Genomic DNA, 16,166 nt, shown 5'->3' with positions numbered 1-16,166 from the left:
GGTCTAGGTTCATCAAATTGCAAAGCAATAACCTTCTTCAGAAAGCAATGCTTCTGATTCCCAGTCTTTGTACTAAACTAGAGAACAGTAAAGACATGTAGCAGGACTTTTTACAGCCTTGTGAAGCTTCACATTATATACTAACTGCTGATGAACAAAAAGACTATGACTATTCTCCATTCTTTTCATCATGTTGTTTTGATTTCATCAACAGCCCACTAATCTGACTAAAGGAGTTAGCTGTTGGTATGACTGGAGGGGGAAAAAAAAAAGAAAAGAAAAAGTCTACTACGTTGCTTTGGATGTTCTTCTCTCCCTTGGTGACACCTCACACAAAACCAGGCCAGAATAATTGCTCTTCCAGTCAGGGTTGGTATATTCTTCCCTAGCATATGCATCTTCTTAATACACTGCAGTTGGAAATAGATCAAAAAGTCCAAATTTCCAAGAGACTCCTACTAAGAACTGCAGTTCTTTTGTTCTGAAGCATTTTTCTTTACAGCCACCTGTTTCCAAATCCTCCTAAGGAAAGGTCTTTCATCAGACAGTTCTAGTTTGAGAATGGGTACTAAAAATCAGTTTCCCTAAGATGGAATGCCTGCATGTGTTCAGAATATAAGATGCGCTAACCTATGACAAAGAAATTGAATTCCTTAAAAATACCTGGAAAGAAATCAAAATAAATTTATTCTCTTCCCCTATAGAGTTACTAAGGTTCTATGTACTCCCAAAAATCAAGTAGGATCAAATGACTGAAGGTAGGAAGTTGTTTGTTCAAGTCTTGCAAATGTACAGTAACAGCTGCTCACAGATGTTGCAATGAGAATGATTTGATAAGAAGCTTTCACTAGCAGTGTACTGGAAAGCCTCAGTTTTACACTGCCATGCAAGGCCTGAACAAGAGGCAGTACAGTCTGTGTTCCTCTCTTTAGTGACTGAAGAAAGTGAGGATTTAAGTCAACTTTTCCATTCAGCTTTAATTGACTCAGTTTTCCCATTGCATTTGTCACTACCTCCTTTATTAAAATAGCTGGGAACTCATTACACTCAAATTTCTGATACCAAAGATTTTGTACACCTATACAAAAATAAAAACAAAAATAATCAAAAAAACCCCAAACCCTCCCACTCTCTTCACCGTGAAGATAGGAACTACAGTACTGCTTTTCAGGATGAGAAGCATACTTGCAAAGTTTGTGTCAAATGAGAGCATATATTTATTGCTTATTTTTTGTTGACCTAACACTATTGGAAAGCTTTGATGTTCAAAGGCAATGGCTAAGACTATACCTGAACAGACCTCGTTACTTCTGAAGAATACATATAATAAGAAAGATTCTTCTGAGAAATGGCTCCTCGGAAAAGTAATCAGATTTCTCTCCTGTGAGACAAGATTAAACTTTGCCTGCTATCTACTGAAAAGACTTATTGTGTTATAAAATTGCGATCAGCATAAAGAGTGAGTAATGGTGTAGGTGCTACTCAAGCACAAAAAAATAAATGCCCTAGCCCAAGGAACTTGCAACTGAATTAAAAGACAAAAGAAGGGAAAAAGTCAGGTATACCAACAAGGAATATATATGGGAACTCAGCAAATAAAACCATGCCTTTGCTGAAATTGCAACTTCTGCAAGAATTGTAAGCGTGATACGTGCCACATCCCACCTCCTCTAGTCAAGGTAGGTGCTCTGCCTACCATGCCATGGATGTTTCAGTACACGAGGCTCCATGTAATTTGGAAAGTGTACCCACGGCCACACCTGTGAGTTTGTAAACACAAAAGGGAAGGAAGTCTGATGATAGGAAGAATTTTAGAACCATTCAGGTCAAAGGGATGAGTACAGTTCACTATCTCAGCAGTATACTGTGGGGGAGCAAGTCACAGATTATCATTTTTAGTTTAAGAGCTTGATTCTGAAATACCAGAGAGAGCAGAGAGCATCTGAGAACGCTCTAAGGGCATTTAAAATAGCAAACAATATTTCAAATAATTGCTTTATCCACTTGAGCTTTTCATACGTTTCTCAAAAATAACACTGTCCCATGAACCAATTCATTCTTCTGTGACGATCTTCTGGGTAAGAGATATCTGCGTTTCCCTGAAGATGTCAAAATATGTTATGAGCAAGCATGCCAATGGATAGAACCTAGGTTGTGTGTTACACATTAGTGACACAGCCCTGAAGGTCCCTTACCACACTCTAATGTGTTGATAGTATCAGCAGCATTTTGGGTGCCTTCATCAAAGATTCATAAGGGAAAAAAAAATAATGCAAAAGAGCCATTTGTATGCCTCTATGCCTACAAGCAAGAGACTTCTGATATTTTATATTCAGTACACTACTTTTCCAGCTTCAGTCCTTTATCAGAACAGGAGATCATTTATCAAACATTTTGATCCCATTCCTGTCTGCTAGGGAAGAAATTCAAGATATTCCCACACAAATCAGATTTTAAGAAAAAGTCTACTGCCTAAATACAATGAGCTTCCTAACAGAAAGAGAGGGAGCCTTCTATTTTGTATTCCTCAGCCTGCTTTGCTGGTTGCAGCAGTTTCTGCCTCTACAGGCTTCAAGACTTTCAGGAAAGTCTTTGCTCTCCTATAGCAAACACAGCCATATGGTAGATCAAGAAAATATTCAGCCAACCTATAATCTACAGGTTTGAAATCAAAATTGGAATTTTGCTCAAAAGAGCTTTGCATGTAGCAAGGCTTTTAGGTGAAACCAAAAAATTAAATAAATAAATAAGAAAGAAACGGCAGGAACATATGAGGCAGAATGCTGCCACTGATAGCTCTGGAACTGCTCCCAGCCAGTCATATGACCATGATATCTGACCTGCAGAAAACAAGCTAATACTTGTTATATCTTATCTGCACAAAATAGTAAGGAGAAAAACAAACAAACAATCAAAAACATAGAACAATCTCTAATCTACTAAAGCAGAAATCATTCCATAGTGGTAAGGAAATACACTGTAAAGCAATAGCACCTCAAGCATTGCTGCACATCCCAGAGTATTTGGAAAATATTTATTGAGCACAAAGAATAGAATATGAATATGTGATGGCACCATAATGTATATGAGTTAAGAGGAAATGTCAATTAAGTTAAGAAAGAAGGAAGAAAAATAGAAGCGATTTTGAAATTTAAAAAATATTTTTGTAAAAGGAAAAGGTTAAAAATTTCAGAAAAAGTTATTTTTCACTTGATTCTTCCCATTTAAACAGACACATTCTCTTCCTGTCTGACAGCCACTAACAAAGAGTGTTAGGAATATCAAAAAGTTTCTAATGGGCCGATACAGAAGAAGCCATTAAGGAACTGTCAGGAATAAACTTTGGGAGAAGGGGAAGAGGGGAAAGAGAGAAAAAAAGGAAAAAAGAAATCATTTATGTGTATCACAACACATAATCTAAAAGTCACACTAGTAAAATAATCATAGCATAAAGTAATACAATAAAAAGAGGGAGAATTCTTCACTATTTAAAAACTGAAAGGGCATGTTACAATATTTCTTTAATCTCAGATTAATAATTTTTGAGGTTGGACTAGATGATCTCCAGAGATCCCTTCCAACCTTACTGATTCTATGATTTTTGCTTGGGTTTTCTACATTCAGATAATTCACATAAGAAAGTAGATACTAACATATGCAAGTATATTTTAAGAAACTACCAAAACCAAAATATTTCTCATCAGCCATGGCCTGAGGGCACTAATCAAGAGCAAAGAAGGTCTCCATGTGTAAAGACAGAAGCTCCTCTCAAATTTATGATTTTAAAGTATTGCTCATCACTGTCCCCTGCATAAAACATTTTCTGTGTTTAGGGGAGCAGAAAATATGAGAGGATAGAGAATCCTCAAATTGCTGAAGTAGTGGTTAAGCTATAATCAGAAGGCTTGAAATTCACTCTCATGTTTTAAGCATTAGGATTAGTTATGCATAATTACATTCCAATCTGAAAAATAAATTAATAGTTTCCCCCCCACACACTCCACAAAGAGTAGGTCCCATCTCTAAAAGGACTCTGAATAAAGCTGCTCTGAGACAGTGACATGCAAAAGCTGTCATTCATAGCAAAATCCAATGCATCAGCAACACAGGAACATGTGATACAACTACATAGGCTAGAAATATTTTTCTACACCATTTTTTCTACATAAAGCCCTCTTGAGCAAGGACTCTGGTACACAAAGCCCTTACAGGGCCTCCTGCAGATCAGAAACTTTTGTGCAGAGCAAAGTCTTGGTTAAGTTCAAGTTTTAAATACTGAAAAAAGGAAGAAATTATGCAGCTGGACTACTGTAATCCACTAAGTATGGCATTTAAACAAGTCTCAATAGGTTTCTTCCTCTCACAACAGATTTAAGTAGAGTCCACAGGCTTCTCTCAAGACATTGACATTCCTAAAATAAACAGAAAAGATCAATTTGGCCTTCTTTTTATACAAAAAGTAAGAACTGTTAAAAAGGAGTGAGAAAAAAAAACCTTTGTAATGACCTACAAAACACTAGTTAAACAGAGAATCACCTGAGGTTAGCAGGTCTATTTCCATTTCCCAGAAAAATAATTCTTAGTTGGTATCTCAGAGAATTTTTGGAACTGAAAGCAAGGTACTGAGAATCTAAGCAGAAGACAGATCAGAGTCTTGCAGATCTTCATGTTCCCCACATACAGCTGAAGGAGAAAAAGTACTGGCCACCTAACCTGGAGAAAGGGTTCCTTTAGCTTCCCTTCAAATTTGGTGTGTTAAGACATGTTCTGTCTCTTTTAAAAGAAAGTGGGAGACAAACCAAATGAGCAGTGCTGAAGAGCCAAGTCCTGCTAAGGAAAGGCAAGCCAAAAAGAAAAAAAAAATACCTATAACAGCTCTACGGTTTTCACCAGGACTAGCACCACACAGATCACAGGTGCTGAGGACTGCTAAAACCACCAGCCCTCCTCTTACCAAAAATGCTCCTAACCTAGGGAGAACAGAACTCTGCCTACAAAGAGAAAGGCAGGGTCCTAAAGAAGCTTCAGCCCTTCTTATGATAAAGCGGACATCTGGCCTCTCAGTCTAATCATACCCCGAGAGGAGCTATAAAAAAGCATTAATGCTGTATATATTGCAGTCATGTATCAGTATTTTCCTCTTTTTAGGCCCCAGAGCAATTTTTTCTTTTAAAAGTACACCTTACTAAATAACTGCTTCAGTTAATTTTTTTGACCTGATTAGTCTTTACACAAATTTGAGAAGTTTGTTTTTTTATGAAACAAGAACTAAACAGACTTTAAAACATTTTTAAAATAAAAACAGCATTATCCTATCCAGAATTATATCCTTGTACTGCACAGCAGTGCACTCACTATCTTAACAGTAAGTTCTGTAGCGCAGCATTATCAACAGAATTACCAAAATAATCTCTACCTAAATCTGTGCTACATAATCAAATAAGCAAGTAAAATGAAAAATTAGCCCCCAAAAATACACTTTTAAGCTGTATCTGAAAAAGGCAGATCAGGAGAAAGGGGAAAAAAAAAAAAAAAAAAAAAAAAAAAAAAAAAAAAGCAGGTCCTAGGCCAACATCTGCTTGTACCTGCCTTCCCTTCAAGGCAGGCATTTTAAAGGTATACAGTATTTGTTGGCATATTACTTTCTTTAGGATGCATCTAAAAATATTTTTGTTACTATTTCTTCTGCTAGTCCTCCTTTTTGCTTTGTGGGTTTGATATAATTTCTTTCCTGTGGCAAATGCTGATTACTATATAGCTTTTCCCAATTTTCCCTCCCCACTCTGAACTTTTACCTGTTCTCTTTCTCTTTCCATTTCTGTTTCTAAACTTCCCAACTGAAAGTTTCATGTCTCATTCACAGTGGTTTTTCCCATTATCTTAACAGTCATCATGTCCCTCTTTTTTTTTTTTTTTTTTGTCCCTCACTCCCACCTCCCTTTCAAAACTGGAAGGTGTGTCAGGCATTCTTAGGCTATGGAAAACTGACAAGACTGAACCAGTTTCTTTCAGTCTACAAAACAAGTGTAAAATCACGTGCTGTTCATGCACTTTGAATGAGACAAATGGTATCACTTTTGTCCACTGTGCTGTGCTTCTGGTTTTGGCCCCAGTTCCAAATGAACAGTTACAACACCTGATTCTACTACACATACAGCCTCCTAAAGCATACAGAGAGAAGAGTTTTAGGCTACTTTAAACATTACAACATAGCAACCATAAAACCTCAGGCTCTTCTATACAATTTGCTTTTCTTATCGGAGAATAATTCAGCAGAACTTCCATTTCACAAGTGATTTTTGTGCAAAAATAATTATTGCTCATCAAAATTTCAACAAAGGAACTATCATTACAAAAATGTAGGCTGATATTAGAGTCTACATTAATTCATGTAAAACAAAGTTGTTCTTAAAACATATGCCACAACTGTTTTGAACACATGCAGAAAATGTTAGTGGGTCAGATATCAAATACAGAAATACTAAAAGTAAAGTTTGCTAAACAGGATTTTTTACTCTTTAATATCTTACAGAAAAGCATAGAGGAAAAAAAATTACCTTACTTCAGCTGGTGGATTTTGTGAATAAGGATTTGCAGAGCATGCCAAAATCCTAACCACAGCTCCAGGATGATATGTTTCCAGAATATGCACTGCTGTAGGATAAACTGGCTCCTCAAAAGCGAGTTCTACATAGTCTTGGCTACAGAAGGTGGGTGGCGTCCTCTTGAACGGCAATCGAGCACTGGGGCAATGATCCCACCAGGTCCCGTAAGTCCGAAAAACGGCAGTCTGAGTAAAGTCACCAGAACTAGGATACACGTTTGGAATACCTGCTAAATTCCACATGGTATATGACATGCTGTTTTCACTACCATAATGAGAGCTGAAATCCAGCACTTCTTTGGCATACTGAACGATTTCAGCATTGATAGGTAAGGCTCGGGTATTTGACTCAATAGCTCTCCGGCTGTTCATTTCTCCTCTTGTAGCTGTCCTAGCTCGGCGCCGAAGGCACATATAGTAAAACATGCTCAGAACTGTTAACATGGGAAACACTGGTGACATCTAGATATGAGTTATGAAGCTGCAAAAGGTCAGGAGTCCTTTATAAGGTGCATTAACTGCTTGTGGTGTTTCAAAAAAGAGCTGATAAAACAATGAATAAATATAGTGAGTAGATAAAATATCCTTAGAAAACAAATAAAAGTTACTCCTTTGAATGTCTTCTTAATCAAGGTATTGATACTAAAACATTAAAAAACTTCTATATTTTAAGACGATTACTTAGCTAGAGACTAAATGTGTCTTCCCATTTGTTTTGTTTAAAAAAAAAAAAGTCTGAAGAAAAATATTAGCCCAAACTAAGCCAAAAGCACCAAAAAGACTAACAGTTAAATTCATTATTATTACTTTCAGGGATTTATGGGGGGGGGGGGGGGAGGGAGGGGAAGAGGAGATCCTGCACTGACTCATGAAAATGAAATCAAGTATGAACTGAAATCTGGCCCTTGCAGTAGAAAACTACAAAAGAGTATCTGAAGGTATAGTTAAACTTATCTGCAGTACAGTATTGAAAGACTTAAACTAAAACTGACTTTAAACAAACTGTTTGGGTACCTGTCAGGCTGCAGCAGCAGAGCGCTCAGCACAAATTAACCTCACTGCACACATTTTGTAGTAAGACTGTTTCCAGGACCCAATTTAGTTCATTTAAAGCTAGCTCAAGTATACCTAAACTATTCTATAATCTGAAAGGTAAATGCAACCTTCAGAGACAGCTGTTAGACTGTCTCTGTTGGACAGCTAACCCAACAGATTCTTTGCTTCCTCTAACTTGTACCCATAACTTGTAAATGGTACTGAGAGAAAAGAGTAAGTTTTGGAGCTAATTTGAACCCAAAACTTAGCCCACTCCTTCTTAGGTAAGGATGCTAGCCTGAAACAGGCTCACAAAAAAGTTTTTCTTTACCCTTTGAAGTTGTCCATGACAGCATTCACCCACGATATAATGATCACCAGCCTCCTGAAGGATTCATTAATGATACTGTTTAATCATCTTCCAGTAAGCCAAGCAAAAAAGTAAATCTTCAGAATCCTGGCATCAGAAGCAAAAGTCCCCATAGAAAGCATTTTATATCTGGTAAGAGAAAATATTAGTATTTATATATAGATTCATTTAGATATAAAATGTGCTAGATCTGCATATAAGATCATCCAAAAAGAATCACTACAAAATTATTGTTAAAGATATGTGTTTTACACTGCCTAGACCAAATGACACAGCAGAACAAGTAAACAAGCAAGTATAATTATTAGAAAAAGCCAAATTAAAAATAAGTCACTTTACTAAAGTTTTCAAATAACAATCGTGAAGAAATTTTTATAGCTGAATGTTGTTTTCAGGACACAGAAGGGGTATATCATATTCACTACTAATAAAGATCCTCTTACATAGAGTTGTCCCATATTTAGCAGCCACTCTATACCTGAATGATGTAAACTGTTAGATTTACCAACGTGTAAAGAAAGTTGGAATGTATTCTCATATTTCTAGCAATACACAAAATATTTAGGCAATAACATAGCATTCCAGTATTCATATTCTCAAGAACAAACTTCATTTTTCTGCTGATATTCCAATTAGCTTGTTCATTTGCTTTAGGAAAGAATAGAGAGTAGTGCTTGTAACCTGTTAGAGGCTGGAACAGAGATGACTAAGCATATCCAAAAATAGAGTGAATGTTTCTTCAGCTGCCTTTACTGGAGTTGCAGATTAGTTTATCGCAGGGCACATACTGTGTTAGTCATTGAACCAACAGAAATGACTTCCACTGCAAAGTATGTATTAAACAACAATTAACATGATGCCTCTTATTGCCTGGGAAATACTACATATATGCCTTTTCAAATGGCTAGAAGTGAGACCATACTTTATAGGCCCTTTAGAGCATAAGCTTAAAGTACGGCAAATAAATAAACGGAGAGGAATCAAAGTGGCTTTTGCACACTTCAGACTAAGTTCATTGTGTGTTTCAACAACAACATGCTTCTTATCCATTCTCACAAAATGCGCGCACACACACACAAGCAGCTTTCTTTCACTTAAATGTTGTCCACAACAGGAAGGTACAGTAACAGATAAGAGCAGGATGCACTGTTTGGCCTCTTATTTGTGAGGGCAAGAAAGTCTATTGATGAAGAGTTCACTTCTTTTACTTTCTTCCCTCTCCTGTTACTAGCTTTTTGTTTAGTCCTCGTCCTTCATTCAATTTCACATGTTGATACCGCTGTCAATAGCACAAATTACCCCTGATATTCAGCACAGACAGAAATGCATGACAATATGCTGGTTCTTCTTTAAACTCTGCTGGAACGTCAAAACTAAATCATGTCGCATTTTCCCCACACAGGCTGTTTTAGAAAAGGTGCTGAAAAAAATCCCCAAATCCCAATCTTTCCTCCTTCCAAAAGCCAGAAAATTGTTTTATCTTTTCATTCTGCAGCTGCTTTGGGATGTAAGTGAAGATTACAAAAATACATTCTTCTTTCGTTTCCCTCCCTCCTTCCTCCCCCCACACCCCTCCAAAAAAAACTCTTTACACAGTACGCTAATGCACATCAAACAAACCTATTGTCAAATCCTAGAATTACCTGTGGACCCCAACTTTGAACTCAAAATTTTATTGACTAACATGGTTTTGAACCTGCTACAGGCAATTTCTGGCTTTACAGAGGTCAATTTTAAGAATCACTTAGGGTATTTCAAGACCAGGTATGTATGAATCACTATCTTGTATGTGCATCCTATAGAACTTCACCTCTCCACTCCGAGCTTCCCCCAGCCACAGCCCAGAGCTCTTAAAGCACCATTCCTAAGCAGCAGCGCAACTTCAGCTGTGTTCCTATCAGCTGGGCTAAGAACAACATAACCACCAGCTATTTGAGAGTTGTACATGAACCAATTGGCCAGTCAGTTTAAGTGTGCAGATGGGTCAGCCACCAGGTCTAATAGAACAGGTAACCTGGAACCATGCTGCAAACTCACCAGTAATGGAAACATTGATCTGGGTCATTTTCACCTACCAACCTGATGATTTTCCTGTAATCCGCAAGAATTTAATATCCTTGAGATTGATGCCACTTTGCCAAATGTAGGTGACATTGGCCAACAGGGCTATAAGTCAGCAAGCAGAAAGAAGGAAATGTGCAGAGTATGCCGCTTTTATGAAAGTACATTAGTCTGAACAATACAAATGGAGAAAAACCGTTTTCAAATAATTAAAAACAATACACAATTTAATAATGTGTCTCAAGCACAAGGAAACAAATCTATACAAAAGAAAGAGAAATAAGTACTAGAACAACAATACAGGTCAAAATGTTTCTGTTCGACATTGTAAAAGATTATTAATAATTGTGTGGAGTTCAACCTCCTGAGCAATTTTTCCTAAGTGTCTGAAATATAAGAAGCTAGTGAAAGAATTACACTAAAAATAAATCAGTATAGCTGGATGACAGAGAGATTTGTTCAAGAACCACCAGAAACTGAGCTGACTTCCAATTAAAGGGATCTAACTTTGCAAGAAATACAAAAAACGTAGACTCGGGCCTATGGAAAACAACATAAACAGCTCAGCAGCAGAGTAGCTCATGTCTGTGCAAAGTTTGTGGAAAATTGTTTTTCTTTCTTTCCAAACTGCTTGACTGCTTTCAAGAAAGCCATTTGGTCCTATGTAACTGTATCTTTCAATTCCTAACAGTATCTTCTTCGTTTGTCCTACTGCGTATCATTCAGGTTTTTTTGTACAGGCATAATTATCCCAAACCAAAGCTTAATAAAGGTTTCTTTTAAATGCATCTTCTTATCTTCCTCCCAAGCAGCAGCGTTCTGCTTTTTTCTTTGGTTTATTTCATAAACCTTTTCTGTCAAGATACCATTAAATGGTCTGAAATGGTGCTAATGAATAGCAAGACCTTCAGCAGCTAGCACAGGCTGACACAAAGGGCATCATGGTTTCATTAGAAACGAATAGCAATATGCTACAAGCACACAGTGAAGTTGCAATGTGTTGTTCTGTGCCAACGTGCGCATTTGTGCTTCCAGAATAGATTGCATTTCCACAGCAGTTCAAGCCTGCCCGTACTGGGGCTGCCAAAGCTTGGCAGTCCCTCCGCATGCCCCACATAGACCCATGCCTCTCTCAGCTTCACAACCACTGCTCGAGCTGGCACTGCTGGGCAGGGGGCCAAGTCAAAGGGCTTACCCAGCCAAGAGCTAACTACTCCTTTTGCAAGGATAGTTTTCAGTCAGTTCAGCTCCTTGAACCAACTTATTGTCAGACAACATGACAGTCAGTGCTGGCTCAAAGGAGTGGTAAAACACAGAACCCCAAAGTTCAAATTGGCAGGCAAATGTTGCCTTTAGTCATTACAAAAAAAAAAAAATACAGACTAGACTAGGTTTGGAATAAGCCTTTCACAAGAAAGGGATGCTACTTTATTTCACAATCCTCTTGTTTTATTGGTACTTGTAATCTCTCCTATTCAGATCATTACTTAATTGACAATTATTTCAGTTATATGGGCTAATCCATTCCTCCAAGGAAAAGGTATTTTCTATAAGACAACAACAGTTGAATTCTACTGCAATTCACCATTTCCATCCTTCAAACACAACAAATCTTGATAAAGGAAAATGCCTTACATCTTCTCTACAGATTTCATAGGAACTGATACTGATTAAATTAAAGCATTCAAGAGCAAATAAGTCATCACTTGACAATCTTCACCCAGTTTCCATGCCAAGCAGAAGTCTGAGTTTTTTCCCTCACTGTTCTGTTGATTTTTTTTTTAACCTAGATCTCTTTGGACTATTTTGTCTCTTTTAGAGGGAGGTTATTTATACCAATCTATTTTCCAGCTTCCAAACAACCCAACTGAGCAACCAAAAAGGTGAAAAATACATAGAAAGATATTTGGGGGGTTGTGGTATGGGGACAGCAAAGTGAAGGATGTGTATAATGCACAACAAGTCACAGATATTAGATACAGGAAAAAAAATGAAAGACTGCACATTTCATCCCTGTAGCAGTTCCTATCAATGCCTTTGTTAGAAATATCAAGAGACACAGATGCTGTATATACAAGTCATGTATATACTGAGTTTGATTTTTAAGGCCAGATAGGTAGTAATTCCTCTTTATACTGGCTCTGCTCATCTCACACTTGGGAGTACTGTGCAGGGTTTTCTCTCATTCTACTATAAAAGAAACATCAACATTGACAAATTACAAAGAAGATATAAATGACAAAAACCAATAGCTTGCGTGATCTTTGAAGAAAGATTAATGAAATTTAATACACGTATCTCAGAGAAAAAAAATGGTAAATGAAAAACTTCTTAATTATCTTTATGCATTAATGCACCAAGGGAATACTGGAACCTTACATTACAAGCTAAAATGGTGTATTTTACTACTAGTTAGCATTTTTCCCCGTTAATTTCCTAAATTATACCATCATCAACACAAAAGTTGTTGAAATTAAGAGTCAATATTAATTAAAAATTAACAAGCTGTTACATAACATACTTTAAACTCAGGCTGTATTTGCGTGTTTCTTTGCACAGTGTGTTCTGGTACTAGAAATATAGCCATTTTACATATATGAAATTTATAAATATACAGTTTGAAAATCAATAGAATGTTATGACAATCTATTTAAATATTACTTGTGTTGCTACCATAAGCAACAAAACATTCAAAGTCCAACATTCAAAGTTTCAAATTGCTCAATTTACTGACTCTTCTTTCCTGCTAAGACCAGAACTCATTAAATATCTTTGCATTGCAGTATAATGAGACAAATTTTACTTAGTAGCTATAAGTTGGTCAGGTTGACCACACTGCCTTCTGGAGTTTGTCTTGCCATACAATACTTTCTGTTTCTTAGGATGTGTCAATCATTAGGTAAACTCCATTAAAAAGAAAAAAAAAAAAAAAAAAAAAAAAAAAAACACACACACACACACACACCAAAAACCACACAAACCTCATTTTACACAAGGCCTAAATTCACCAATATTATACCACTCTGTTTTGAATGTCTACTCTTTCAAGTACAGCGAAACTTTCTTCCTCTGGCCAAAAAATAATCTCCATTTAATACTACCTTCAATAAACAGCTCAAGCACACTTGTCTCCTTGTTTTTTTCTTCAGCGTTGTCTTATCTTTCCATATATTTATTTTCTCTACAGTATTTACCTGCTGGTCAGCTGCCTCCTTCTTGTGCAAATCTTAATCTAACAGCTATTGGGGCATACAGCTGGTTAGCTTACACTGTCCATTCATCAATATGTACAAACGATGCTTTAAATGTCAGTTCGCACAAAGTGAAAACCCCCAAGACATACCTAAAAAAAAAAAAAAACCCAGTTAACCTCTCTCCCTGCTTCTGTTTTGTTGTGATTTGCTAACTGTGGTAACAATATGCAAATTATGTAAGACTACAATCATTTATTCAGCTATTAATATTTATGTATGAGTCTGAAGCTTCCAGAGCAGACAACAACCTACAAAGGAGAGCTGTATAAGAGAGGCGTAACCTGTGTCCCAACACTGCCAGGTTTGTCTTCTTTGGGGATTCTTCCTTCTGCCGTGCTCCATCTCCTCGGGCCCCGTTTGACCCTCTCAAGCACGTGAGCTCTCTGAGGACAGCGACCTTCTTCGACATCTACTTTTCTCCCAACGGAGGGAGTCCCGCTGAGGCCTGCAAGCATCAACACGCTGTCAGCAGTAACAGCCCTGAGCCCGCGGGCTGCTCGGTGCCGACACCGCCGCTCCGCACCGCGCGCCCCGGCCGGCCGCGCTGCCCCGCGGCGAGGGGCGCGCTGCCGCGCCGCAGCCGCCGCTAACGCACAGCGGCGAGGGGCGGCGCCGCGGGCTGCAGCCCGCGGCAGCGAGGGCAGGCCCGGAGCGGAGAGCGGGGGCGGCGAGAGGGACGCGCGGCGCCTGCCGCCCCCGCGGACGTGACCCCAGAGCGGGGAGCCGAGCGCGGCGCCCGCCCCGGCCCGCGCGGAGCCGCCACCATACCCCGTGTGGAGGCGGAGCAGCCGCCGCCGCCGCCACCGCCGCCGCGCCAGCCGCCGCCGGAAGCGCCGCACGGCGGCCGGGGCCGGGGGCGGGGCGCGAAGGGAAGAGGCGCGGCCGCCGCCGGGCGCGCGGGCGGGGCTGCGAGCAGGAAGGCAGCCGCCGCCGTGGGCGGGGCGCCGGGGCCGTTGTGGGCGGGGCGCCGGGGCCGTTGTGGGCGGGGCGCCGGGGCCGTCGTGGGCGGGGCGCCGGGGCCGTTGTGGGCCAGCCCATAACGGCCGTGGACCAGCTCCGGGGAGGCCTGCGTGCCCTTAGCAGGCTCCGTCTGGCTTTCCTCAAGCCCTTAAATAGTTGGCTTCTAAGTCTTGCACTAGTCCCAGCCCAGCCTGATGGTGCTTTTAACGTGATGCTTTGAGTCCCTGCCATGTCATCAGGGCAACCTTGATTTTAACTGATCTTAATGAGTGCTTGCTCCAGCAAATCGTGGTGCCTCTTGGGACCCTAGCTGGCATATTGCAAAAGAAGTGTCACGTTTTGCTTCTGTATCCTTTAATTTGATACGCTTGCCGAAGCATTTATGTTTTCTCTTAACTGCGGTTGCTGATTCCAACCCTTGTGATGATCACAAAAAGTGCTGCCAGTCCATCCAGCCTCCTCTTGTCTCAAACAGTATTCCAGGTTAGACGCTACCCGGGAAAATGCAAGATGAGTTGCCATAATAGTATTCCCTGCCACAAGAAATTTTGTTTTGAGTGCCCTAGTTGCGGCTTGGTGTATGTTCTAGCCTTGAAGATGTTTATGCAGTCTTAAAATTTTTGTAAAATTCTGATGAAGTTCATCAATACTTTTGATTTTTGTATGTAGGTGTTAACTTCATGTGCAAGTAATTAGAACAAGTGGAAAACTGGTTTAGTTGCCAATGGAAATTTGCAGCATGGACACTAGAAATAAGTTATTTTATGTTTGTCTCAGTGTGAGACATAATACAAAGGAGATGTATTATATTCTATTCGCTTCTAAACCGTGACTAATGGAGAGCTGCAAAACTTCAGGAGCAAATTTTCTTACTTTATTGTCAATCCTAAGTACTATCTTAAACTATATAAACATTTAACAGATACAAAGTTTAAAGTAATACATTTTAAACATCACCAAGTGCTACATAAAGTCATACTAGCATATGAACTGATAAATTTCAGTTATAGTAGAAAAATATTAATGCTGACTTTGATTAGGTATTCAAAAATTAATTATAACTATGCAGAAGAAGATTTGGTATCTAAAGTACTTTTTGCATAATACTTTACATTCTATAAATTTATAATAATTCTGTATCTAGAATTCTATACATTTAGGATAGAGTACTTCTTTACTGCTAGCTGTAGTGGCAGACTACGCAACAGTGCTTTCTATGAACACACATGCCAGAATGACTCATTTATAGGTCATATACTTTTATATGCACACACAAATACATTCATATATACATATTTTGTAGGTACAAAAGACCATCTCAGACAGTGACCACCTTTCTCACTTAGAATAAAAATAAATGAATAAATAGAAAGTTACCTCCAGTCTGGGACAGCTTACAAAATTTTTGGAAGTAAGACTACAAATAAATTCAGTGAATCAGAAAATAAAAGTTTAGATATTCATAACTCGTGTGGAATTTTCATGTTTTATTTTGTTGATTGTTTTCATTATGTTTTTCATATTAATTGCAGTATTGTCCCTTTCTGGTCAATGAAAAGAAAGGGAACTCATTTAAGACACAATTTATCAGACCTATTTAAGATTTCTACTTTAGCATGAAATGTATCACGACCTAGAAGTTCCTATCTCTGTCTACTGGCTATCAAGGAAAGATAGGTGACTAGCTCGCATGTCTGTACAGAGTGGCCAAGTGATTCCTGCATGTCTTTATTTTTAAGACTCTGCAGAGATTGAGTTCTGTATCAATGCAGAAGAGAGAGGGATTTGAGACGTTTTTCTCTCAGTGGGTTTATCCTCCAGCTCACATAATCAGGAAATATCTCGGATTCAGCTTACTTAAATTTAGGCTTCCAAAAGTTAG

At 38.7% G+C, this 16,166-nt stretch overlaps 1 protein-coding gene across 7 annotated transcripts in view; it reads right to left on the bottom strand.

The window, feature by feature from the left end:
• FBXL4 (F-box and leucine rich repeat protein 4) overlaps window positions 1-14,172 on the bottom strand; it is a 60,424-nt gene extending 46,252 nt beyond the window's left edge. For 3 of the 7 annotated variants that reach the window (XR_009957992.1, XM_062572719.1, XM_062572725.1), the window contains exons 1-4: window positions 14,093-14,172; window positions 13,606-13,769; window positions 7,971-8,138; window positions 6,558-7,147 (exon numbers count right to left, since the gene is read on the bottom strand). Coding sequence is in view for 6 of the 7 variants with exons in the window: in XM_062572719.1 (XP_062428703.1) it covers window positions 6,558-7,066 (509 nt within the window). In the remaining variant the exon portion in view is untranslated. Of the gene's footprint in view, window positions 1-6,557; window positions 7,148-7,970; window positions 8,139-13,171; window positions 13,414-13,576; window positions 13,770-14,092 lie in introns of all 7 variants that reach the window. The other 4 variants (XM_062572723.1, XM_062572720.1, XM_062572721.1 and 1 more) reach the window with 4 other exon arrangements.
• Window positions 14,173-16,166: the final 1,994 nt, after the last annotated feature.

This window comes from Rhea pennata, chromosome 3 (assembly GCF_028389875.1).
Source record: "Rhea pennata isolate bPtePen1 chromosome 3, bPtePen1.pri, whole genome shotgun sequence".
Lineage (NCBI taxonomy): Eukaryota > Metazoa > Chordata > Aves > Rheiformes > Rheidae > Rhea > Rhea pennata.
The sequence above is the reverse complement of the archived record's forward strand: the minus strand, read 5'-3'. Positions and strand labels throughout refer to the sequence as shown.